Genomic DNA, 26221 nt, shown 5'->3' on the forward strand with positions numbered 1-26221 from the left:
AAAATGAGAAAGCAAGACCCTCATATTGAGGAGTTTCCTCGGGAGGGACCTCACCTCCTACATTCCCAGACCCCACCGGTGGATCATTTTCAGAACCGGGGTAACAAGCCGGGAGATGCCCATGCTGTGTACGAAGATCCTTCAATCTTCCCCCTGTCTCCCATTCCTGTAAGAAAGGCTGAAATCATCCCTTGCAGGATAATACCCACAGAGGAGCCCTCTCCTTCCAGATTTTTGCCACTTTAAATTTCAAGAAGGTGTTCACTAGGAACTTCACGGGGCTCACCATATCCAACCACCCTAGTCTCCTCGTGCTGTAAGTGATCTCCCACTTGACTAGGTTCAGTCTATTCCCCCATAACATCTGGAAGAACAGACTGTAGACCCATGTCCAAAGAGGCTCTGGCAAGACACAGACGCTACCCAGGTAGATTAGCAAGGGGAGCAGGAAAGCTTTGCACAGGCCATCCCTTTCCCTCAGGGTCAAAGACCAACCCTTCCATTGGTCCACTCTTTGGGCGACACTTTTGATTCTGCCTTCCCAGTTTTTCATGGGGTAATCACCCTGGCTGAATTCGGTGCCCAGGACTTTGGCGTGTTCTTGGGGTTTGGGGAGGGTGTCCGGAAAATCAGACCCGGGATCTCCGCCTCCCAGCCAGAGACTTTCACATTTATTCTGGTTGACCTTGGACCTGGATGCCTCTGAGTAGCGCGTCACTTCTGACATCACCACCAATCCCTCCTCTTGCGAAGAAACAAAGACTGTGACCTCGTCCGCGTAGGCCACTACCCTCAGGATATCCTCCGGCGACACCCTGCCTACGATCCACAATCAATCCTTCTGAGAAAGGGATCAACTGCAAAGGCATAAAGCAAAGGGTTAAGAGGACAGCCTTGACGGACACCAGATCCTACCCTGAAAGATTATCGAATCCACCCATTTACCAGAGGGAAAGTCTCAGCCCCAGCATACAAGGTCTTAAGCCAGTCCACAAACCCTCCAGGCAGACCATACCTGAAGAGTGGACCAGAGGTACTCATGGTTAACCCTATCAAAGGCTTTTGCCTGATCCATGGTCAGCAGAAACCCCTTCCAAAGGCCTGCCCTGCCTTGCTCCACGGCCTCTCGAACAACAGGAACAGCACTAAAAGTGCTATGGCCAGGAATGCAACAGTGCTGAGCCTTTGAAAGGAGCCAGGGTGAAAACTTCACCAGCCTGTTGAAAAGTATCTTAGCCAAAATCTTCCTGTCCACATTGAGAAGTGCTATGGGACGCCAATTCTCAATGCGTGACGGATCCTTACTCTTCGACAAAATGATCAAAGCTGACCTCCTTAATGATCTCGGCAGAGTGCCCGAGGAGAGACACTCATGAAACACCTGAGTCAAGAGGGGGACTAAAGAGTCCCTAAAGGTCCTAAAGAACTCGGATGTTAAGCCACCCAGACCTGGTGACGTTTTGGGTCTAAGCCCATCAATCGCCAGTCTCACTTCCTCTTCAACTTTGAGTACTGCACACACCTCGTGAGCGGTGATCAGGCTATTATCAGCATAACCATCCCGCTGCTGTGTCTCTTGAAACAATCACTGCATAATCTCAAAGAGGAAGCTTTGAGTGCCCAGCATGTTGGTATGGAGCCAGATTTCCCAATGGGTGTTACTACCCAGCCCACCCAATATTCTGAGGCAACAATGAGTGATGAGGAGGAAGATGAGGAGGGAGAGGACTTGTTTTTCTGTGCTACCGGGGGGACCCATAATGCTACAGAGGGGACACCCAACCCAAGCTTCATGTCTGTCCAGGCTGGATGGGCTGGAAAGGAGGAGGTGGAGGAGGAGGAGGCGGCGGCGAGTCAGCGTGAGGAGAGGATGGGTACTTTTTCTACTGTTGGGGACACAGAACATTTGCCTTTTGCTGCTTGGCCCACATGGCACAGTTCATGTGTAAGTGTCTGTGGCAAGACTCTCGCGTGATACACATTTTATCCAACAACCTATGCTGCTTGGCCACCTTTCTCTATCCACGGTACAAGGAGAAATTTCCTTCTGACCTTTTGGAGTCACCAAAGAGTTTTACAATGGAATGGTTTACGAGGGCCTTTGTAGATCAGTAGCTGAAAACATCACCCTCAGACAATGCTGGTGGCAGAGGTACCGGCTCTTTTCAACGCCAAGGGATAGTGGAGAGAAACACGAACACCAGCTCCAACGGAGGTGGGGGAAAAATGTGCACAAATTGGTCAATTTTAAGTAAGCCAACACAACAGCAAGGGCTATCTGTGCCTTTAGCAATGCCAAGGAGGGATAAGTTGCAGAAGATGGTCTAGGGTTACTTAAGTGGCCATACGTGCGTCCTTTCTGACGCTGAAGTTCCCTTTAATTATTGGGTGTCTAAACTGAACACTTGGCCCGACCTCTCCTTATATGCCTTGGAGGTGCTGGCCTGCCCGGCTGCTAGTGTGGTGTCAGAGCGTGTTTTCAGTTCCGCTGGGGCAATCATCACTGATAGGCGTACATGCCTCTCCACGGAAAATGCAGACAGACTTACTCTGATTGATTAAATTCAACAAGGACTGGATATCTCCACAGTTTGTAATCCCTCCCGATGACAGCAAGCCAACCTAAATTCACCAAAAATGCAGATTCATGCTACTGCTGTTAACGTCACCCCCTTCCCATAAAAACCCATTTCCTTCCTTCGTCAACCATAACTCAGCCCATAGGGCTAATTTTTTTCAAACCCTATGCACATTGTGCAGTGGACAAACCAGGACAGTATTCCTACTCAATGCCTAACTACTATTTGTGATTTGAGGCCCTTGGGATGGTGGCTTCCTGCGTCAACCATGACTCAGCCCATAGGGCTAATTTTTACAAACGCTATGCACATTGTGCAGTGGATAAATCTGGAATATACAGTGGTCCTACCAAACTAATATTTGTCATTGGAGGCCCTTGTCACAGGTTGTGCCACATTGTGACTGAGATAGGGGATACATATTCAATAGAAATTTACACAGATTGTTGATGACCGACTGATGGCCCTCTGAAAACGTGAATTGAGGGCCACAACTACTACAGTACTCCATCATAGATAATGTTTAACAAGGGAGGCCCTTGTCAATGAATCTCCCTGCACCTATGACACAGCCCCCAGGAGTAATTTTTGGAAATACGATGCACATTCTGCACTGGTCCAAGTAGTTCTGTATCAAGAAGTCTTCTCTTCCTATATAATCTGGGGAATATTGACAATCAAAATCTCTGAGCCATTTGGAGAAGCTTCACCAACCCATCCTGGAGGGGGGGCACCATAAATACTTTGTCCATTGACTTGCACAAGTGATATATTTGAGCTCATCATCCAGTTGACTAGTGCAGCTTTATTTTTCCTGTTCAGAGAGTTCAGCCATACCTGAGGATCGCAGGCCGCACTCACTGCTACCTTCTAGTACTCCATGTCTCTTGGCCTTTTTCTCTGTAGTCTCTGCCCTTAAATGAGTTAAATAATAGAGTGAGGGCCCTACAGTATGAATAAGTGAGGGCACTCTCAAATGTACACAAGAGGGACCTCCAAAATCTCTAGAGGAGGGCACTTCAAAATGTTTGTTACAGGGCCACACGAGGGCTCTCACAAAACTCAGCTTTCCTGCCTACTGCAGGGCCTCTGAACATTTGAATTTAGGGCTGAAGTATCACATGGTGGTGGAGGAGGAGGGTCAAGCCCAACACCACAATGGGCACATTGTAAACTGCTAGTGAATATGTATTCCACTATCTTAGTGTCCATGATGTAGGGACCCCCCAAATGTCTAAGTAACAGCTGTCCCTCCAAAACGCATGTTACAGAGCCACCTGGGGCCTCAAAGATCAACATCTCTACTAGTACGTTCTAGCTGTGCTTGTAAAGTGCTGGGGAATAGCGAACTAAAAATCATGCATGACAGAGGGACCTACAAAATGTATAAGTCAGGGCCCTCCCAATTGTAAAAGGCAAAAAAAGCCAAAACAGTATGTGTGAACAAAGGCTAAAAGGGATATTTTTTTGGTTTCTCTGGTTTATTTAGCCTTATATACAAGTGATTGTGCAGGAAAAACTGTTTCTTAACCTTTTTGGCCTGTTAAATGCAATTTAGGTTAAGTTTGGTAGTTGTTCTTGTGTGTCTGTAAAAGTGGCGTAATACTGCGACAAACTTATTCCCAGAAACCATATGTGAGTCAGAAATGCATGCAGGCACATTCTCCAGGCTCTTCCCATTCTGGTTCATCACTTTCCCATCCATTTCAGCCTTTTCCTCCGGCCCCGAGACCCCTTTGTGTAGGGTCAAGCAGAAAATTACTCGCATTTCCCATTGACTTACATTGTACTCGCTATTCGGAACGAATATGCGATTATTACAAAGTACTTGTTACGAGTATAGCGATTATGGTACTCACTCATCACTACTGATCACTGTAGATGTGACTTCTCCATCTGTCTGTGACTTTTACAATATTTGTTTCAGGGTGAAGATCTGACCCATATTAATACTATAGAGACATATGTGAGGGATGATGAGCGGTGTAAAGAGGAGATTCCTACATATGACTACCCAGGTGAGTAGTGACCACTAAATGCAGAGAAGTCACAGATTCTTCTGTCACTGGCTGTGGCTGGTTTACCGGTCATTTAGTCCAGCTGTATCACGATCGTGTATTCACCATTTTGCATCTATACCAAAACATTCTCCTCCACCAAAAACTGTTCAAATGACTTTGGACATTGAAACTCCTTTTCTATAGAACTTACAACCTGGAAGATCCACCTACCAACTGAAATTAGAAGATCCTGACTCTTACCTGCCCAGATCTGTAAACTATCAATCCAAATGACAGCATATGTAGAAAGTGCTGACAAGTTAGAAAATCACTTGAAGAAAAATATTATGATGTGCCTGTGAGAGAAAGCAGAGGGTAATGATGCTGTTGGCTTCTTAGAACCCTGATATCTTATTAGATGAATCTACCTTCTCTCCCTTATGTGCTGATGAATGTGCTCATATGGTCCCTACAAGACCAGGTCCAGTCTTTCTGGCCAAACTTCACTTTTATGATTGACAACATTACATGTCCAGTGAGGCCAAGTGTGAATTTCTGTACAATAACAACAGAGTTTCCCTTTATCCTGACTTTTCAATTTCTTTTTAAACCAAATAACTTCAAATAGATAAACTACTCAAAAAACATTACACCTGTGCCATGATATATCTCTAAGCTGTGCGTGGCTGATGGCTGTAATATACATTTATTTACGCCTCCAGGAGATATGTTGGCATGGCTCGAGTCCTGGTTTCATGGATTCACTCCACGTCATAAATTATATTATCGATCCTAAAGAATTTAGATACAATTTATCCTGAAATGGGAAGCATTAATACTTTCTCTACTCTTCTGGTCAGGACTCATAGTAGCTCCAACGGTCCACTATAGATAAGTGCAACTCTGCTTTAGTGTTGGAGTTCCCCCCCTCCTCAAACATACATTCTTCTTGGGGATGTAACGTGTTTTTTTAGTCTGGCTTTTTTTTTATAAAGGTTCATTCTGTAAGATAGTGTGATTGTGGTGGGATTGGCCTCCCTCACTTAACTCTGTAATTCCCTGGTAGTCTTTCAAAAAAGGTCTCCATTGTCTCTTCCAAATGCCCGCGTTCTAAATTTGACACCTCAGCTCTGCACTATTATAAAAAGTTCTCATTAAATGTATATTTCTTCTTGAAACTCATTTGATAGAAAATATTGGCCTTTGCTATAGTTTAAATTGCCAGGAGCTACAAAGAAGCATACTCTAATTATCCATTATTCACCATTAGTTTTTTTTTTATTTTTATTTCATTAGATGTGTTATTGTCTATAGTCATAGTTTTGCCCATCACCCTTTAACCCCTCTACATGGATCTGTACTTAAACAAAGACCCCTAGGCTTGGACTACAGTGTTGCCTGCTGTTCTGTGGTGTGAGATGACAAGAAGAATAGTCAGGTTACCGGATCAAAACCACGAGGACAGAGAAAATACAAAATCAGAAGACACAATAGTAGTCAGTAAACGGGCTGGGATCACAAGAAGAAACTAAGAAGAAAATACACAACAGTGGAGCTGAACACAGAAGACAAGGCTATATCTGGCAGCCTCCGGCATTATGCGTGAGCTTTAGTAGGGTGTGGTGCTTTCCATTTAAGTTAAGTAGGGATCATATTTGACTTTGGAACAGCGGATTTTTCTGGATTGGTTTATGGAAGCCATACTGCTTTTCAAGAGTTTTTGAGCCACGAATGATGTGGAAACCTCTGTTTTTCCATTGACAGATGATGGACCTGAGTGGAGGCTTGCTTTTTGTGAGATGAGTAGAAATTTTTATTGGTATTATTTTTGCATATTTCATATTTGGGAGGCAGAATGAACAAGCAGTTGAACACCAAGCTCTACTGGTTCATGCTATGAGGTTTTCTATTAGACTGTGGACTGTCATTGTCTTGGTGAATAATTCAATATTTTTACATAACTTGCCATTTGTACCAACAGTTTAAGTAGAAATGTTCAAAAATATAAATTTCAAGAATATTTTATTCAAATATAATATTTTTTTTTACTTCGCAGATGTCTGTACCAAGAGATCAGAGAGACAGCTGACATCTTCAATTTTCAAATCAGATGAGCTTGAGATCTCACAGGATACAATGGAAGGGAATGCTGTTACTCCAAATTTACCATCATCCCTTCACAGCAAAGATGTGTCATCAGATCCTTTGAAACAGGTCCTATCTTTTGATTTATTACCGGCTACTAAGGAAAATCAAAGTCACAAAATAAGCATTAAAAAACTAACTTCTCCTAAAGCTAAGAAACCATTTTCACGGTCAGAATATGGAAATAGTTTTCCCCTCAAAAAGTTTTTTATTAAACATCAAAAAATTCACACAGCAAAAAATAGATTTTCTTGTTTCAAATGTATGAAATGTTTTAACAATAAAGCAAGTCTTCTTAGTCACCAAAGAACTCACACAGGGGAGAAGCCTTTTTCATGTTCAGAATGTGAGAAATGTTTTACAAGGAAATCAAATCTTGTTAACCACCAGAGAACTCACACAGGAGAGAAGCCATTTTCTTGTTCAGAATGTGGAAAATGTTTTACAGATTATTCAAGTTTTATCAGACATCAGAGAATTCACACAGGGGAGAAGCCTTTTTCATGTTCAGAATGTGGGAAATGTTTTAACCGGAAAGCGCATCTTGATAGACATCAGAGAACTCACACAGGAAAGATGCCTTTTTCATGTTTAGAATGTGGGAAATGTTTTAACCAGAAAACAGATTTTGTTACACATCAGAGAACTCACACAGGGGAAAAGCCTTTTTCCTGTTCAGAATGTGGGAAATGTTTTACAGGGAAATCAAATCTTGTTAAGCACCAGAGAACTCACACAGGAGAGAAGCCTTTTTCCTGTTCAGAATGTGTGAAATGTTTTAACCGGAAAGCACATCTTGATAGTCATCAGAGAACTCACAGAGGGGAGAAGCCTTTTTTACATCCTTAATGTGGAAAATGTTTTACTTGAAAAGACAGACTTTTAGCAAGAAAAAAATCTTGCTAATAAATGAGTGCGTCCTATAGACTGGAGGTAGCTTCCTGTGACCGAGAACAATGAGACAGTGTCCTTCCTGATCAGTGAAAGAACTGCCTCTCTCCTCCAGCCCCACACTTATCTGATTGGTGCAGAAGAGGAGAGGAAGGTACTGGGACCTTTACAGAGGCTGCACGTCCTCACTGAGCAGCTGAAGAACCTAGCTCAAGGACCTTTCAGATTATGTAACACTGTTTGACATATTTTTAAAAGTTATCAGGTTCCGCTATGAACTGAGCCATTTCTTAATGAGTTTGACCTCCTGAATTCAAATTGGACAATTGAGTTTTCTTTTTACTGCTGCATATAATTAATGATAAAAGTTTTAGTACTTTGAAACATTATTATTTTTGTAAATATACAGATGCAGAAAATTTTGTTATGCCAAATTTCTGATATTTCTGTCTAAACCCTATTGCGAGTTTTAAACAGTTACTTAAATTGTACTACAAAATTAGTCCTCATTCAGTGACAACTGTTTTTTGCTTGTTTCTTGTACTCCTGTATCGGATCATCTCTTAAAATTATGCAACAGTAATCTACAAGCATTGATGAATTTCATTTTCCTTGATATCTTTTCTCCATAGCTGCAATATTTTGGTTGCATCTCTCACCATCCTCGTCTCTTACTACTCAACAGTTTGGTGAAAGAACAGTCTAAAATTTAAGAAATTAATCATTAAGGACATGTTACGGCCAAGATCCTTATATGTTTTGAGGAGAAATGACACCAACTCTTCATAGTTACTGTATATGCTCTTGAGTTTCCCAAAACGTTAGTTACCACAAATGCAAATGTAGACCATACAGCCTTTTCCTTGCCCTGCAACAAATGAAGAAACTCCTCATCTTGAAAAAGCTTACGAATCTGAAATCCAATAAAGACTTCTTCTTTTGTATTTGCTTCACTTAACCTTGGAAAGTTATCAATCTGATGCAGGAATGCTTTTATATTTTTATCCATAGCCTTTACAAAGTTCTTCACTAGGCCCAACTTGATAAGATTTTGTTACCACCATTACCTAGGTGGGTCCTCAACTTCTGGATGCAGGACAGTTTACTCCCTTTCTGAAGTGAATGTTAGAGAGGCCAGTCCCTTTTTTTTGTAGCAATATTCTCTTGCACGACTATCCCACTTACACGGAAAGCAGAAATACTTTCGTGCAACAACCCTGACGACATATGTGAACAAGCAGATGTAGGAGCTCCTGCCAAGCATCTAGCTATTTATCCAATATAGGACCTGACGACCATCCTGAAAATCGTCATACATCTACCAGTTAACTTTCTGAGTGTGGAGGTACTTTGCTCCAGGGGAACAAAATCACCAGGAAAAGCCATATAAAGACTGTGGGAGAAGCAGGCTCTCGGCTCCAAGATGCCACCAAGGTTGTTACTCTGGAGACAGATTGAGCAGGGGAGACGAGGAGGAGGGAAGTGGTGGACAGGCTGTAGCAATTTGCCTGCACAGAAACACAGGTCTCAGCATGTGACAGTGGCCTTCTTATAGCAGCTACCCACACCTGTGCATGGGCTCCAAGTGGAGGATTAGGGTGTGCAGGAGATGGGAGAGGCAGCCGCATTGAAGGGGATGAAAAGACCACAAAATTATATGTGGCACAATACTCACTGCCTAATCTGCACCAATGGGACATACAGGTACCTGAGGAACCTACTTTAAAAGACATTTTCATTGCAGTGGTACATTGTAAATTCTCTCCATCTGCTTTCAATGTACGTTTTGGGGGTCTTAAAGAGGAGATAGCAGGTATACGACACAAACTGCAGAAAATAGAGCAGGGGCAGTGGAAGGCAGAGTCAGCGCCATTGAGGACCAGATAGCCGATAAAAGCAATGAGAACAGGCTTGCAGAACAGTAAATATCAGCACAGCAGGCAGAAACAGATGATCTTGAAAATAGGTCAAGGCTCAATGATATACCACTTATTGGTGTGCCTGAAAAAATAGAAGGCTCCTTTCCTACTGAATTCTTTCAAAACTGGCTGAAATTAATAATCAGACTTGAAACCTTAACCCTCCTATAAGCTGTACAACGAGCTCATAGGGTGCTCATCTTCCTCCTGGGCTTCCACAAAGACCTGTGCTGGCTAAAGTTTTACACTACCAGGACAGAGATATTATCCTGCAACAGGCAAGGGATCACCCAGATGTAACAATCAATGGGTCCAAAATCTAGATCTTTCCAGATTATTCTATAGAAGTGCAGAAACAAAGAGACAGATTAATTGATATAAAAAAATGAGAGATCTGTACGTTCCATATTCAATTATTTAATAAACTTTTCTGAATTGACGTCTTCAATAAACCAGCAGCACAGGAATTATCCACAAATTTCTCCAGATCCTGATATTCATCGGTTTTGACAAACCCATGGATCCGCAGCAGCTGAACATTAAACTAAAAACGCCAAAGAAAAGAATACGGATCAGGTTAGCACAATCTGATACAAATAATCTTAAATGTTTGTTGGGTAAGACCCTATTTGCGCTACTTTCTCCCTAGCGTTTTATCTTTGATACAGCAGCAGTACATTGGAATCGTCTCCCGGTCTGGCAATTGTCAAAAGAGAGAGCCTGGCTGCAGAGGGAATTATCTATATATCTGCATCATGGAATACTTTTACAATCGATTTATCATCAAGGGAATGGCTCATGTTACAAACTATTAGACAAACTATTAACATTGTTAACATGTTTACATAAAAGAGAACACAATTGTGCGAAACTACAACTGAAAAAGTTCTATCTTTAGCTAAGGACTGTGAAGACCTGGGGTCTTCCGTTGGCATAATACTACTCAGACAACACAGTGTGAGGGTAAAGCAGTATGGCAATATTTTATTGAACCAAAAACGGAGCAGTCCCAGCAAATACTCAAGACGGTACAACATTACACAGTCTCGTCCTTCCGCTGACCCGCCAGGGATAGAACTGCGATTTTGTGACTTCCAGGGCCAACTACCTCAACCAGTGGCCCCCACTTTTGGGGGTCGCCCACAGAGAGGAGGTAGCAGGAAGCTTGGGCCACCCTGGCCTCGCCGAGAGTTTCTATGGGTTCCAGGCGACCAGAGGGTCCCACCTGGCAACCCCAAACAACATATCCATGGGGCCAGGTGACTTCATCTTCCCAACCTGGTCTCCCCAAATGTATCCATGGGTTCTCTGATGGTCAATGGAGCAGATCCGTATCCTTCCAGTCAGGGCCGTACATCCTTAGGCCGGAATCATGTAGAATCCAAATCTGTGTCTCTCTGGATTGAGCCATGCTACCAAGCTGATGCCCTGAAGACTCTTGACTGATTTTGATTCTTTCTTTCAATTCTCACTGCTACAGAGGCATATGTCCCTTAAATAGTTACAGTTGTCCTTTCACGTACGCATCTACAGGTCAAGGATTAGGGAGGGTATTATTCCACAGGGCTCATCTCTCATTGTTTGAGCATTTAATCAATTTATATAGTTGATATAGTAGGGGGCTCTTATAAATCAACATCTAGGTGGCTTTAGTACAAAATGCAATTAGCATAGTAAGAAACATCATTGTTTAAAAATCTAAGAGACGTCAACATTCAGGTTTATAAACATAATCGTATGTCCTTCTTGACCAGCCATAGAAATACACATACATACACAAGTCAACACAAACACAATAGTGGATTTCTCTTGGCTTAACAAATGTAGACTTCTGGCTGATTAAGATAAAAAGCTGTTTTGTCACAAGGACCTATTGAGGTTTGAATCTTATCCAGAATATAAAAAAATAAATTCTAACACTATCACATCCATATTACAATTGGAACATGAGCCAATAATGAATACATTTAAAAAACTGCAACGAGACAGGGATGATTATCATATTATAAAAAAGAAAGAAACACAAAGTGTTCCCTGAGTGATCAAAAAAAAATCTAAAATTTCTCTTCCTATACAACTAAAGGACAAGGCTAATGAATGTATTGATACAAATAAAAAAATATTGAAAAAAAATGAAAATAATAAGATCAAGCCAAAGAATAACAAATAACAAAATAATTGAGAAAGTCCTACCAAATAGAATTGAACCTTTATCAATTGCAACAGTTGAATCTACAAAAAGTACTGTGAGCAGGAGAACAAATTTGACAAACATTCCTCCTATACAAAATTCAAATACACTACTTCCATCTTCTGAATGGAAAACCTCTACCTTCATTTTGGTTCTTAATGCAAAACAAACATCTAGATAACATTAGACTACAAATAGAATAAATGAAGAAAGGGAAAGTGCTTGTGTAAGTAAAAATAAATCGGAGACAACTAGGAGCAATAAATTAAATAAAAGTCTATTTCCACCTAATGAATCTCTTGCTCTAATCGAATTCTCAGATCACATTTCTACTCCACTACTGGACCTCTCAATATATGACACTACATCAGACATTGTTTCCTCTACTAAAAAAAACAAGCAATACTATTATAGCGGACAATACCACAACTGGTACTAAAGGTCTGGTACCTTTTTTACCCCGGGCTGTGTCTCCCAAGAAAGGGCAATTAACCAATACTTCTCCCCCAAACCAGGGGAAAGAAAAAACCTACTAGAGGAACACGAGGAGGAAGAAAATAGGGAAAATAAACCTACCCCAAGCCCCAAACAATAATACCCACAAATATTTTTAATCTGTCGGACTACCTTTTATCAAATGATGAGAAATGAATGTTATCAAAATGACTTTCCTTTTGTCCCACAAACAAACCCAAAGACTTTGATCTTTTTTTCAGTTATTTACGAGGGAAATGACTGATTCAAAAAACATTTTACAATAAATAAAGTGAGAGAACAGCCTGTTTTATCTTCATCACAAACTGATTTACAATTTCATGTGAATGTAAAAACAAAATCCCATTTTTATCCGATCGAGAGATAAGGGACATCACATTAGCACCTTCCATGATATAGTTCTTGAGAAATTAAAAGAACTTACAATTAAAGGAGGCCCACCACAAAAAAATAAAAATAATCTTTCAATATCTGAGAAAAAAGCCCTACAATCCTTAGGTAATAATGACAACTTAGTCATTAGAGCTGCTGATAAAGGTGGGATATAGTAATACAAAACTGCACAGATTATTGTGAAGAAGCATACAGGATAATATCAGATGTGGAATACTATCAGACAATTCCCTCAGACCCTTTACCTAAAGTGATGCTAATAAATAATAGTTTGATCAACAGAGCAATGGAGGAAAATATATTAAATCTAAAAGAAAAAAAGTTTCTCTTAATCAAAAATCCCTCTAGTCCCTTCTTTTATCACCTTCCAAAAATCCATAAGGATCCTATCAATCCCCCTGGAAGACCTATAATATCAGGCATTGGATCTCTGACTAGCAATCTGTCAGAATATATTGACACAATAATGCAGGATCATGTGTCAAAATTACCGAACGATCTAAAAGATTCTACACATATAATTCAACTTCTACAAGAGATACAATGGAAGCCGAATTATGGTTTTCTCACATTAGATGTATCAACTTTATATTCAAATTAAATGATATCGGATTGACATGTTTCAAAAATATTTGACGGATGTCAGATTGTCCAGTAGACAAATCCTTCATCTACACAGGGCTATCCTTTATTTAAAAAAATAATTATTTTACATTTGAAGGTGAACATTACCATCAGACGCGAGGCACTGCGATGGGTTCAAAGGTTGCACCAACCTACGCAAATCTATTCATAGGGACATTTGATGAGATTTTTATTCAAAATAATAAATGGAAAAAGTATATAACTTTATATAAAAGCTTCATTGATGACCCTTTCTTTATATGGGACAATTGTAACAATAACATGCAATCCTTTATTAGCTACATAAATTCTAATAATTGGGGTATTTCCTTCTCACCCCTATATGATTTTGTAAATATTAATTTTTTGGATATAAATGTGTTTATTAAGGAATATTCCATATGTACGAAAACCTTTTTTTAAAAAGTTGACACAAACAGTTTTATCCATTATAAAAGCGGACATTATGTGAAGTGGCTGTGAATTGTAGGGTTGACATTGATTTTATCCATACACTAACAAAATCTGTTCAGAGGTCAGCTTAGGGTTTACTGAATACACACACAGATTGCCAAAGGCAAATAGAGATCCCGAATATAGACCTAAAAATAATACATAACTTTTATTTCACTTATTAGATATAACGGAAGGATACATACACTAAAAACACACAGTACTGGATAGTGGAATTCTTTCAGCGAAGGGTTAAATAACCCATAACTACTAAAGTGCTTGTGCTTCTATATTGATGGTTGTATATCAATTATTAATTATAATTCTTGGGGACCAGTCCTCAGTCCAATCTTATTCAGTGCGTTCTAGGATATAAGAATATAGGGAATTATGCAGTACATAACTAGGATATAGGGACTAGGATATAGGGAATTATGCTGTACATAACTAGGATATAGGGACTAGGATATAGGGAATTATGCTGTACATAACTAGGATATAGGGACTAGGATATAGGGCATTATGCTGTACATAACTGGGATATAGGGACTAGGATATAGGGAATTATGCTCTACATAACTAGGATATAGGGACTAGGATATAGGGAATTATGCAGTACATAACTAGGATACAGGGACTAGGATATAGGGAATTATGCTGTACATAACTAGGATATAGGGACTAGGATATAGGGAATTATGCTGTACATAACTGGGATATAGGGACTAGGATATAGGGAATTATGCTGTACATAACTAGGATACAGGGACTAGGATATAGGGAATTATGCTGTACATAACTGGGATATAGGGACGAGGATATAGGGAATTATGCTGTACATAACTGGGATATAGGGACTAGGATATAGGGAATTATGCAGTACATAACTGGGATATAGGGACTAGGATATAGGGAATTATGCTGTACATAACAGGGATATAGGGACTAGGATATAGGGAATTATGCAGTACATAACTGGGATATAGGGACTAGCATATAGGGAATTATGCAGTACATAACTGGGATATAGGGACTAGGATATAGGGAATTATGCTGTACATAACTGGGATATAGGGACTAGGATATAGGGAATTATGCAGTACATAACTGGGATATAGGGACTAGCATATAGGGAATTATGCAGTACATAACTGGGATATAGGGACTAGGATATAGGGAATTATGCAGTATATAACTGGGATATAGGGACTAGGATATAGGGAATTATGCAGTACATAACTGGGATATAGGGACTAGGATATAGGGAATTATGCAGTATATAACTGGGATATAGGGACGAGGATATAGGGAATTATGCTGTACATAACTGGGATATAGGGACTAGGATATAGGGAATTATGCTGAACATAACTGGGATATAGGGACTAGGATATAGGGAATTATGCTGTACATAACTGGGATATAGGGACTAGGATATAGGGAATTATGCTGTACATAACTGGGATATAGGGACTAGGATATAGGGAATTATGCTGTACATAACTGGGATATAGGGACTAGGATATAGGGAATTATGCAGTATATAACTGGAATATAGGGACGAGGATATAGGGAATTATGCCGTACAAAACTGGGATATAGGGACTAGGATATAGGGAATTATGCTGTATATAACTGGGATATAGGGACTAGGATATAGGGAATTATGCTGTACATAACTGGGATATAGGGACTAGGATATAGGGAATTATGCTGTACATAACTAGGATATAGGGATTAGGATATAGGGAATTATGCTGTACATAACTGGGATATAGGGACGAGGATATAGGGAATTATGCCGTACATAACTGGAATATAGGGACTAGGATATAGGGAATTATGCTGTACATAACTGGGATATAGGGACTAGGATATAGGGAATTATGCAGTACATAACTGGGATATAGGGAATTATGCTGTACATAACTAGGATATAGGGATTAGGATATAGGGAATTATGCTGTACATAACTAGGATATATGGACTAGGATATAGGGAATTATGCTGTACATAACTAGGATATAGGGAATTATGCTGTACATAACTAGGATATATGGACTAAGATATAGGGAATTATGCCATACATAACTAGGATATAGGGACTAGGATATAGGGAATTATGCTGTACATAACTGGGATATAAGGACTAGGATATAGGGAATTATGCTGTACATAACTGGGATATAGGGAATTATGCTGTACATAACTAGGATATAGGGATTAGGATATAGGGAATTATGCTGTACATAACTAGGATATATGGACTAGGATATAGGGAATTATGCTGTACATAACTAGGATATAGGGAATTATGCTGTACATAACTAGGATATATGGACTAAGATATAGGGAATTATGCCATACATAACTAGGATATAGGGACTAGGATATAGGGAATTATGCTGTACATAACTAGGATATATGAACTAGGATATAGGGAATTATGCTGAACATAACTAGAATATAGGGATTAGGATATAGGGAATTATGCAGTACATAACTAGGATATAGGGATTAGGATATAGGGAATAATGCTGTACATAACTAGGATATAGGGATTAGGATATAGGGAATTATGCTGTAAATAACTAGGATATAGGGATTAGGATATAGGGAATTATGCAGTACATAACTAGGATATAGGGATTAGGATATAGGGAATTATGCTGTACATAACTAGGATATAGGGACTAGGATATAGGGAATTATGCTGTACATAACTGGGATATAGAGACTAGGATATAGGGAATTATGGTGTACTTAACTAGGATATAGGGACTGGGATATAGGGAATTATACTGTACATAACTAGGATATATGGACTAGGATATAGGGAATTATGCTGTACATAACTAGAATATAGGGAATTATGCTGTACATAACTAGGATATATGGACTAGGATATAGGGAATTATGCTGTACATAACTAGGATATAGGGATTAGGATATAGGGAATTATGCAGTACATAACTAGGATATAGGGATTAGGATATAGGGAATAATGCTGTATATAACTAGGATATAGGGATTAGGATATAGGGAATTATGCTGTACATAACTAGGATATAAGGATTAGGATATAGGGAATTATGCAGTACATAACTAGGATATAGGGATTAGGATATAGGGAATTATGCTGTACATAACTGGGATATAGGGACTAGGATATAGGGAATTATGCTGTACATAACTAGGATATAGGGACTAGGATATAGGGAATTATACTGTACATAACTGGGATATAGGGACTAGGATATAGGGAATTATGCAGTAGATAACTAGGATATATGGACTAGGATATAGGGAATTATGCTGTACATAACTAGGATATAGGGATTAGGATATAGGGAATTATGCTGTACATAACTAGGATATATGGACTAGGATATAGGGAATTATGCTGTACATAACTAGGATATAGGGATTAGGATATAGGGAATTATGCTGTACATAACTAGGATATATGGACTAGGATATAGGGAATTATGCTGTACATAACTGGGATATAGGGACTAGGATATAGGGAATTATGCTGTACATAGCTAGCATATAGGGACTAGGATATAAGGAATTATGCTGTACATAACTGGGATATAGGGACTAGGATATAGGGAATTATGCAGTAGATAACTAGGATATAGGGACTAGGATATAGGGAATTATGCTGTACATAACTGGGATATAGGGACTAGGATATAGGGAATTATGCTGTACATAACTAGGATACAGGGACTAGGATATAGGGAATTATGCAGTACATAACTGGGATATAGGGACTAGGATAAAGGGAATTATGCTGTACATAACTAGGATACAGGGACTAGGATATAGGGAATTATGCAGTACATAACTGGGATATTGGAACTAGGATATAGGGAATTATGCTGTACATAACTGAGATATAGGGACTAGGATATAGGGAATTATGCTGTACATAACTAGGATATAGGGATTAGGATATAGGGAATTATGCTGTACATAACTAGGATATATGGACTAGGATATAGGGAATTATGCTGTACATAACTAGGATATAGGGAATTATGCTGTACATAACTAGGATATATGGACTAAGATATAGGGAATTATGCCATACATAACTAGAATATAGGGATTAGGATATAGGGAATTATGCAGTACATAACTAGGATATAGGGATTAGGATATAGGGAATAATGCTGTACATAACTAGGATATAGGGATTAGGATATAGGGAATTATGCTGTAAATAACTAGGATATAGGGATTAGGATATAGGGAATTATGCAGTACATAACTAGGATATAGGGATTAGGATATAGGGAATTATGCTGTACATAACTAGGATATAGGGACTAGGATATAGGGAATTATGCTGTACATAACTGGGATATAGAGACTAGGATATAGGGAATTATGGTGTACATAACTAGGATATAGGGACTGGGATATATGGAATTATGCTGTACATAACTAGGATATATGGACTAGGATATAGGGAATTATGCTGTACATAACTAGGATATAGGGAATTATGCTGTACATAACTAGGATATATGGACTAGGATATAGGGAATTATGCTGTACATAACTAGGATATAGGGATTAGGATATAGGGAATTATGCAGTACATAACTAGGATATAGGGATTAGGATATAGGGAATAATGCTGTATATAACTAGGATATAGGGATTAGGATATAGGGAATTATGCTGTACATAACTAGGATATAAGGATTAGGATATAGGGAATTATGCAGTACATAACTAGGATATAGGGATTAGGATATAGGGAATTATGCTGTACATAACTGGGATATAGGGACTAGGATATAGGGAATTATGCTGTACATAACTAGGATATAGGGATTAGGATATAGGGAATTATGCTGTACATAACTAGGATATATGGACTAGGATATAGGGAATTATGCTGTACATAACTGGGATATAGGGACTAGGATATAGGAAATTATGCTGTACATAACTAGGATATAGGGACTAGGATATAGGGAATTATGCTGTACATAGCTAGCATATAGGGACTAGGATATAAGGAATTATGCTGTACATAACTGGGATATAGGGACTAGGATATAGGGAATTATGCAGTAGATAACTAGGATATAGGGACTAGGATATAGGGAATTATGCTGTACATAACTGGGATATAGGGACTAGGATATAGGGAATTATGCAGTAGATAACTAGGATATAGGGACTAGGATATAGGAAATTATGCTGTACATAACTAGGATATAGGGAATTATGCTGTACATAACTAGGATGTAGGGACTAGGATATAGGGAATTATGCTGTACATTACTGGGATATAGGGACTAGGATATAGGGAATTATGCTGTACATTACTGGGATATAGGGACTAGGATATAGGGAATTATGCTGTACATAACTGGGATATAGGGACTGGGATATAGGGAATTATGCTGTACATAACTGGGATATAGGGACGAGGATATAGGGAATTATGCTGTACATAACTGGGATATAGGGACTAGGATATAGGGAATTATGCTGTACATAATGGATATAGGGACTAGGATATAGGGAATTATGCTGTACATAACTGGGATATAGGGACAAGGATATAGGGAATTATGCAGTAGATAACTGGGATATAGGGACTAGGATATAGGGAATTATGCTGTACATAACTAGGATATAGAGAATTATGCTGTACATAACTGGGATATAGGGACTAGGATATAGGGAATTATGCAGTACATAACTGGGATATAGGGACTAGGATATAGGGAATTATGCTGTACATAACTGGGATATAGAGAATTATGCTGTACATAACTAGGATATAGGGACTAGGATATAGGGAATTATGCAGTACATAACTAGGATATAGAGAATTATGCTGTACATAACTGGGATATAGGGACTAGGATATAGGGAATTATGCTGTACATAACTGGGATATAGGGACTAGGATATAGGGAATTATGCTGTACATAACTAGGATATAGAGAATTATGCTGTACATAACTGGGATATAGGGACTAGGATATAGGGAATTATGCAGTACATAACTGGGATATAGGGACTAGGATATAGGGAATTATGCTGTACATAACTGGGATATAGAGAATTATGCTGTACATAACTAGGATATAGGGACTAGGATATAGGGAATTATGCAGTACATAACTAGGATATAGAGAATTATGCTGTACATAACTGGGATATAGGGACTAGGATATAGGGAATTATGCTGTACATAACTGGGATATAGGGACTAGGATATAGGGAATTATGCTGTACATAACTGGGATATAGGGACTAGGATATAGGGAATTATGCTGTACATAACTAGGATATAGAGAATTATGCTGTACATAACTGGGATATAGGGACTAGGATATAGGGAATTATGCAGTACATAACTGGGATATAGGGACTAGGATATAGGGAATTATGCTGTACATAACTGGGATATAGGGACTAGGATATAGGGAATTATGCTGTACATAACTAGGATATAGGGACTAGGATATAGGGAATTATGCAGTACATAACTGGGATATATGGACTAGGATATAGGGAATTATGCTGTACATAACTGGGATATAGGGACTAGGATATAGGGAATTATGCTGTACATAACTGGGATATAGGGACTAGGATATAGGGAATTATGCTGTACATAACTGGGATATAGGGACTAGGATATAGGAAATTATGCTGTACATAAATAGGATATAGGGACTAGGATATAGGGAATTATGCTGTACATAACTAGGATGTAGGGACTACGATATAGGGAATTATGCTGTACATTACTGGGATATAGGGACTAGGATATAGGGAATTATGCTGTACATTACTGGGATATAGGGACTAGGATATAGGGAATTATGCTGTACATAACTGGGATATAGGGACTAGGATATAGGGAATTATGCTGTACATAACTGGGATATAGGGACGAGGATATAGGGAATTATGCTGTACATAACTGGGATATAGGGACTAGGATATAGGGAATTATGCTGTACATAATGGACATAGGCATTGGATATAGGGAATTATGCTGTACATAACTGGGATATAGGGACTAGGATATAGGGAATTATGCTGTACATAATGGATATAGGGACTAGGATATAGGGAATTATGCTGTACATAACTGGGATATAGGGACTAGGATATAGGGAATTATGCAGTAGATAACTGGGATATAGGGACTAGGATATAGGGAATTATGCTGTACATAACTGGGATATAGGGACTAGGATATAGGGAATTATGCTGTACATAACTGGGATATAGGGACTAGGATATAGGGAATTATGCTGTACATAACTAGGATATAGAGAATTATGCTGTACATAACTGGGATATAGGGACTAGGATATAGGGAATTATGCAGTACATAACTGGGATATAGGGACTAGGATATAGGGAATTATGCTGTACATAACTAGGATATAGGGACTAGGATATAGGGAATTATGCTGTACATAACTAGGATATAGAGAATTATGCTGTACATAACTAGGATATAGGGACTAGGATATAGGGAATTATGCCGTACATAACTGGGATATAGGGACTAGGATATAGGGAATTATGCTGTACATAACTGGGATATAGGGACTAGGATATAGGGAATTATGCTGTACATAACTAGGATATAGGGACTAGGATATAGGGAATTATGCTGTACATAACTGGGATATAGGGACTAGGATATAGGGAATTATGCCGTACATAACTGGGATATAGGGAATTATGCTGTACATAACTAGGATGTAGGGACTAGGATATAGGGAATTATGCTGTACATAACTGGGATATAGGGACTAGGATATAGGGAATTATGCTGTACATAACTGGGATATAGGGACTAGGATATAGGGAATTATGCTGTACATAACTGGGATATAGGGAATTATGCTGTACATAACTAGGATGTAGGGACTAGGATATAGGGAATTATGCTGTACATAACTGGGATATAGGGACTAGGATATAGGGAATTATGCTGTACATAACTGGGATATAGGGACTAGGATATAGGGAATTATGCTGTACATAACTGGGATATAGGGACTAGGATATAGGGAATTATGCTGTACATAACTAGGATATAGGGACTAGGATATAGGGAATTATGCTGTACATAACTAGGATATAGAGAATTATGCTGTACATAACTAGGATATAGGGACTAGGATATAGGGAATTATGCTGTACATAGCTAGGATATAGGGACTAGGATATAGGGAATTATGCTGTACATAACTGGGATATAGGGACTAGGATATAGGGAATTATGCTGTACATAACTGGGATATAGGGACTAGGATATAGGGAATTATGCTGTACATAACTGGGATATAGGGACTAGGATATATGGAATTATGCTGTACATAACTGGGATATAGGGACTAGGATATAGGGAATTATGCTGTACATAACTAGGATATAGGGACTAGGATATAGGGAATTATGCAGTACATAACTGGGATATAGGGACTAGGATATAGGGAATTATGCTGTACATAACTGGGATATAGGGACTAGGATATAGGGAATTATGCTGTACATAACTGGGATATAGGGACTAGGATATAGGGAATTATGCTGTACATAACTAGGATATAGGGACTAGGATATAGGGAATTATGCAGTACATAACTGGGATATAGGGACTAGGATATAGGGAATTATGCAGTACATAACTGGGATATAGGGACTAGGATATAGGGAATTATGCTGTACATAACTAGGATATAGGGACTAGGATATAGGGAATTATGCTGTACATAGCTAGGATATAGGGACTAGGATATAGGGAATTATGCTGTACATAACTAGGATATATGGACTAGGATATAGGGAATTATGCTGTACATAACTAGGATATAGGGAATTATGCTGTACATAACTAGGATATATGGACTAGGATATAGGGAATTATGCTGTACATAACTAGGATATAGGGATTAGGATATAGGGAATTATGCAGTACATAACTAGGATATAGGGATTAGGATATAGGGAATAATGCTGTACATAACAAGGATATAGGGATTAGGATATAGGGAATTATGCTGTACATAACTAGGATATAGGGACTAGGATATAGGGAATTATGCTTTACATAACTGGGATATAGGGACTAGGATATAGGGAATTATGCTGTACATAACTAGGATATAGGGACTAGGATATAGGGAATTATGCTGTACATAACTAGGATATAGGGACTAGGATATAGGGAATTATGCTGTACATAACTGGGATATAGGGACTAGGATATAGGGAATTATGCTGTACATAACTAGGATATAGGGACTAGGATATAGGGAATTATGCAGTACATAACTGGGATATATGGACTAGGATATAGGGAATTATGCTGTACATAACTGGGATATAGGGACTAGGATATAGGGAATTATGCTGTACTTAACTAGGATATAGGGACTGGGATATAGGGAATTATGCTGTACATAACTAGGATATATGGACTAGGATATAGGTAATTATGCTGTACATAACTAGGATATAGGGAATTATGCTGTACATAACTGGGATATAGGGATTAGGATATAGGGAATTATGCTGTACATAACTAGGATATAGGGATTAGGATATAGGGAATTATGCAGTACATAACTAGGATATAGGGATTAGGATATAGGGAATTATGCTGTACATAACTAGGATATAGGGATTAGGATATAGGGAATTATGCTGTACATAACTAGGATATATGGACTAGGATATGGGTAATTATGCTGTACATAACTAGGATATAGGGAATTATGCTGTACATAACTGGGATATAGGGATTAGGATATAGGGAATTATGCTGTACATAACTAGGATATAGGGATTAACATATAGGGAATTATGCTGTACTTAACTAGGATATAGGGACTGGGATATAGGGAATTATGCTGTACATAACTAGGATATATGGACTAGGATATAGGTAATTATGCTGTACATAACTAGGATATAGGGAATTATGCTGTACATAACTAGGATATAGGGAATTATGCTGTACATAACTAGGATATATGGACTAGGATATGGGTAATTATGCTGTACATAACTAGGATATAGGGAATTATGCTGTACATAACTGGGATATAGGGATTAGGATATAGGGAATTATGCTGTACATAACTAGGATATAGGGATTAACATATAGGGAATTATGCTGTACTTAACTAGGATATAGGGACTGGGATATAGGGAATTATGCTGTACATAACTGGGATATAGGGATTAGGATATAGGGAATTATGCTGTACATAACTAGGATATAGGGATTAGGATATAGGGAATTATGCTGTACATAACTAGGATATATGGACTAGGATATAGGGAATTATGCTGTACATAACTAGGATATAGGGATTAGGATATAGGGAATTATGCTGTACATAACTAGGATATAGGGACTAGGATATAGGGAATTATGCTGTACATAACTGGGATATAGGGACTAGGATATAGGGAATTATGCAGTACATAACTAGGATATAGGGATTAGGATATAGGGAATTATGCTGTACATAACTAGGATATATGGACTAGGATATAGGGAATTATGCTGTACATAACTGGGATATAGGGACTAGGATATAGGGAATTATGCTGTACATAACTGGGATATAGGGACTAGGATATAGGGAATTATGCTGTACATAACTGGGATATAGGGACTAGGATATAGGGAATTATGCAGTAGATAATTAGGATATAGGGACTAGGATATAGGGAATTATGCTGTACATAACTGGGATATAGGGACTAGGATATAGGAAATTATGCTGTACATAACTAGGATATAGGGACTAGGATATAGGGAATTATGCTGTACATAACTAGGATGTAGGGACTAGGATATAGGGAATTATGCTGTACATTACTGGGATATAGGGACTAGGATATAGGGAATTATGCTGTACATTACTGGGATATAGGGACTAGGATATAGGGAATTATGCTGTACATAACTGGGATATAGGGACTAGGATATAGGGAATTATGCTGTACATAACTGGGATATAGGGACGAGAATATAGGGAATTATGCTGTACATAACTAGGATATAGGGACTAGGATATAGGGAATTATGCTGTACATAACTGGGATATAGGGACTAGGATATAGGGAATTATGCTGTACATAACTGGGATATAGGGACTAGGATATAGGGAATTATGCTGTACATAATGGATATAGGGACTAGGATATAGGGAATTATGCTGTACATAACTGGGATATAGGGACTAGGATATAGGGAATTATGCAGTAGATAACTGGGATATAGGGACTAGGATATAGGGAATTATGCTGTACATAACTGGGATATAGGGACTAGGATATAGGGAATTATGCTGTACATAACTGGGATATAGGGACTAGGATATAGGGAATTATGCTGTACATAACTAGGATATAGAGAATTATGCTGTACATAACTGGGATATAGGGACTAGGATATAGGGAATTATGCAGTACATAACTGGGATATAGGGACTAGGATATAGGGAATTATGCTGTACATAACTAGGATATAGAGAATTATGCTGTACATAACTAGGATATAGGGACTAGGATATAGGGAATTATGCTGTACATAACTAGGATATAGAGAATTATGCTGTACATAACTAGGATATAGGGACTAGGATATAGGGAATTATGCTGTACATAACTAGGATATAGAGAATTATGCTGTACATAACTAGGATATAGGGCCTAGGATATAGGGAATTATGCCGTACATAACTGGGATATAGGGACTAGGATATAGGGAATTATGCTGTACATAACTGGGATATAGGGACTAGGATATAGGGAATTATGCTGTACATAACTGGGATATAGGGACTAGGATATAGGGAATTATGCAGTACATAACTGGGATATAGGGACTAGGATATAGGGAATTAAGCTGTACATAACTGGGATATAGGGACTAGGATATAGGGAATTATGCAGTACATAACTAGGATATAGGGAATTATGCAGTACATAACTAGGATATAGGGACTAGGATATAGGGAATTATGCAGTACATAACTGGGATATAGGGACTAGGATATAGCGAATTATGCAGTACATAACTGGGATATAGGGACTAGGATATAGGGATTTATGCTGTACATAACTGGGATATAGGGACTAGGATATAGGGAATTATGCTATACATAACTGGGATATAGGGACTAGGATATAGAGAATTATGCTGTACATAACTGGGATATAGGGACTAGGATATAGAGAATTATGCTGTACATAACTGGGATATAGGGACGAGGATATAGGGAATTATGCTGTACATAACTGGGATATAGGGACTAGGATATAGGGAATTATGCAGTACATAACTGGGATATAGGGACTAGGATATAGGGAATTATGCTGTACATAACAGGGATATAGGGACTAGGATATAGGGAATTATGCTGTACATAACTGGGATATAGGGACTAGGATATAGGGAATTATGCAGTACATAACTGGGATATAGGGACTAGGATATAAGGAATT

At 38.7% G+C, this 26221-nt stretch overlaps 3 protein-coding genes across 3 annotated transcripts in view; 2 read left to right on the forward strand and 1 right to left on the reverse strand.

The window, feature by feature from the left end:
- Positions 1 to 26221, reverse strand: part of LOC141207902 (uncharacterized) — a 999716-nt gene that overhangs the window by 356944 nt on the left and 616551 nt on the right. The window lies entirely within an intron of this gene.
- LOC141207932 (uncharacterized) overlaps positions 1 to 26221 on the forward strand; it is a 258486-nt gene that overhangs the window by 12818 nt on the left and 219447 nt on the right. The gene's annotated exons all lie outside the window — the stretch shown is intronic.
- LOC141207893 (uncharacterized) lies at positions 4480 to 8207 on the forward strand. Its single transcript, XM_073664455.1, has 2 exons — positions 4480 to 4597; positions 6636 to 8207. Exon 2 carries the CDS (start codon positions 6716 to 6718, stop codon positions 7571 to 7573), a length of 858 nt encoding a protein of 285 aa, XP_073520556.1. The 5' UTR covers positions 4480 to 4597; positions 6636 to 6715; the 3' UTR covers positions 7574 to 8207.

Source organism: Phyllobates terribilis, unplaced genomic scaffold (genome assembly GCF_046119375.1).
Source record: "Phyllobates terribilis strain yellow unplaced genomic scaffold, ASM4611937v1 Scaffold_167__1_contigs__length_4167997, whole genome shotgun sequence".
Taxonomy (NCBI): domain Eukaryota; kingdom Metazoa; phylum Chordata; class Amphibia; order Anura; family Dendrobatidae; genus Phyllobates; species Phyllobates terribilis.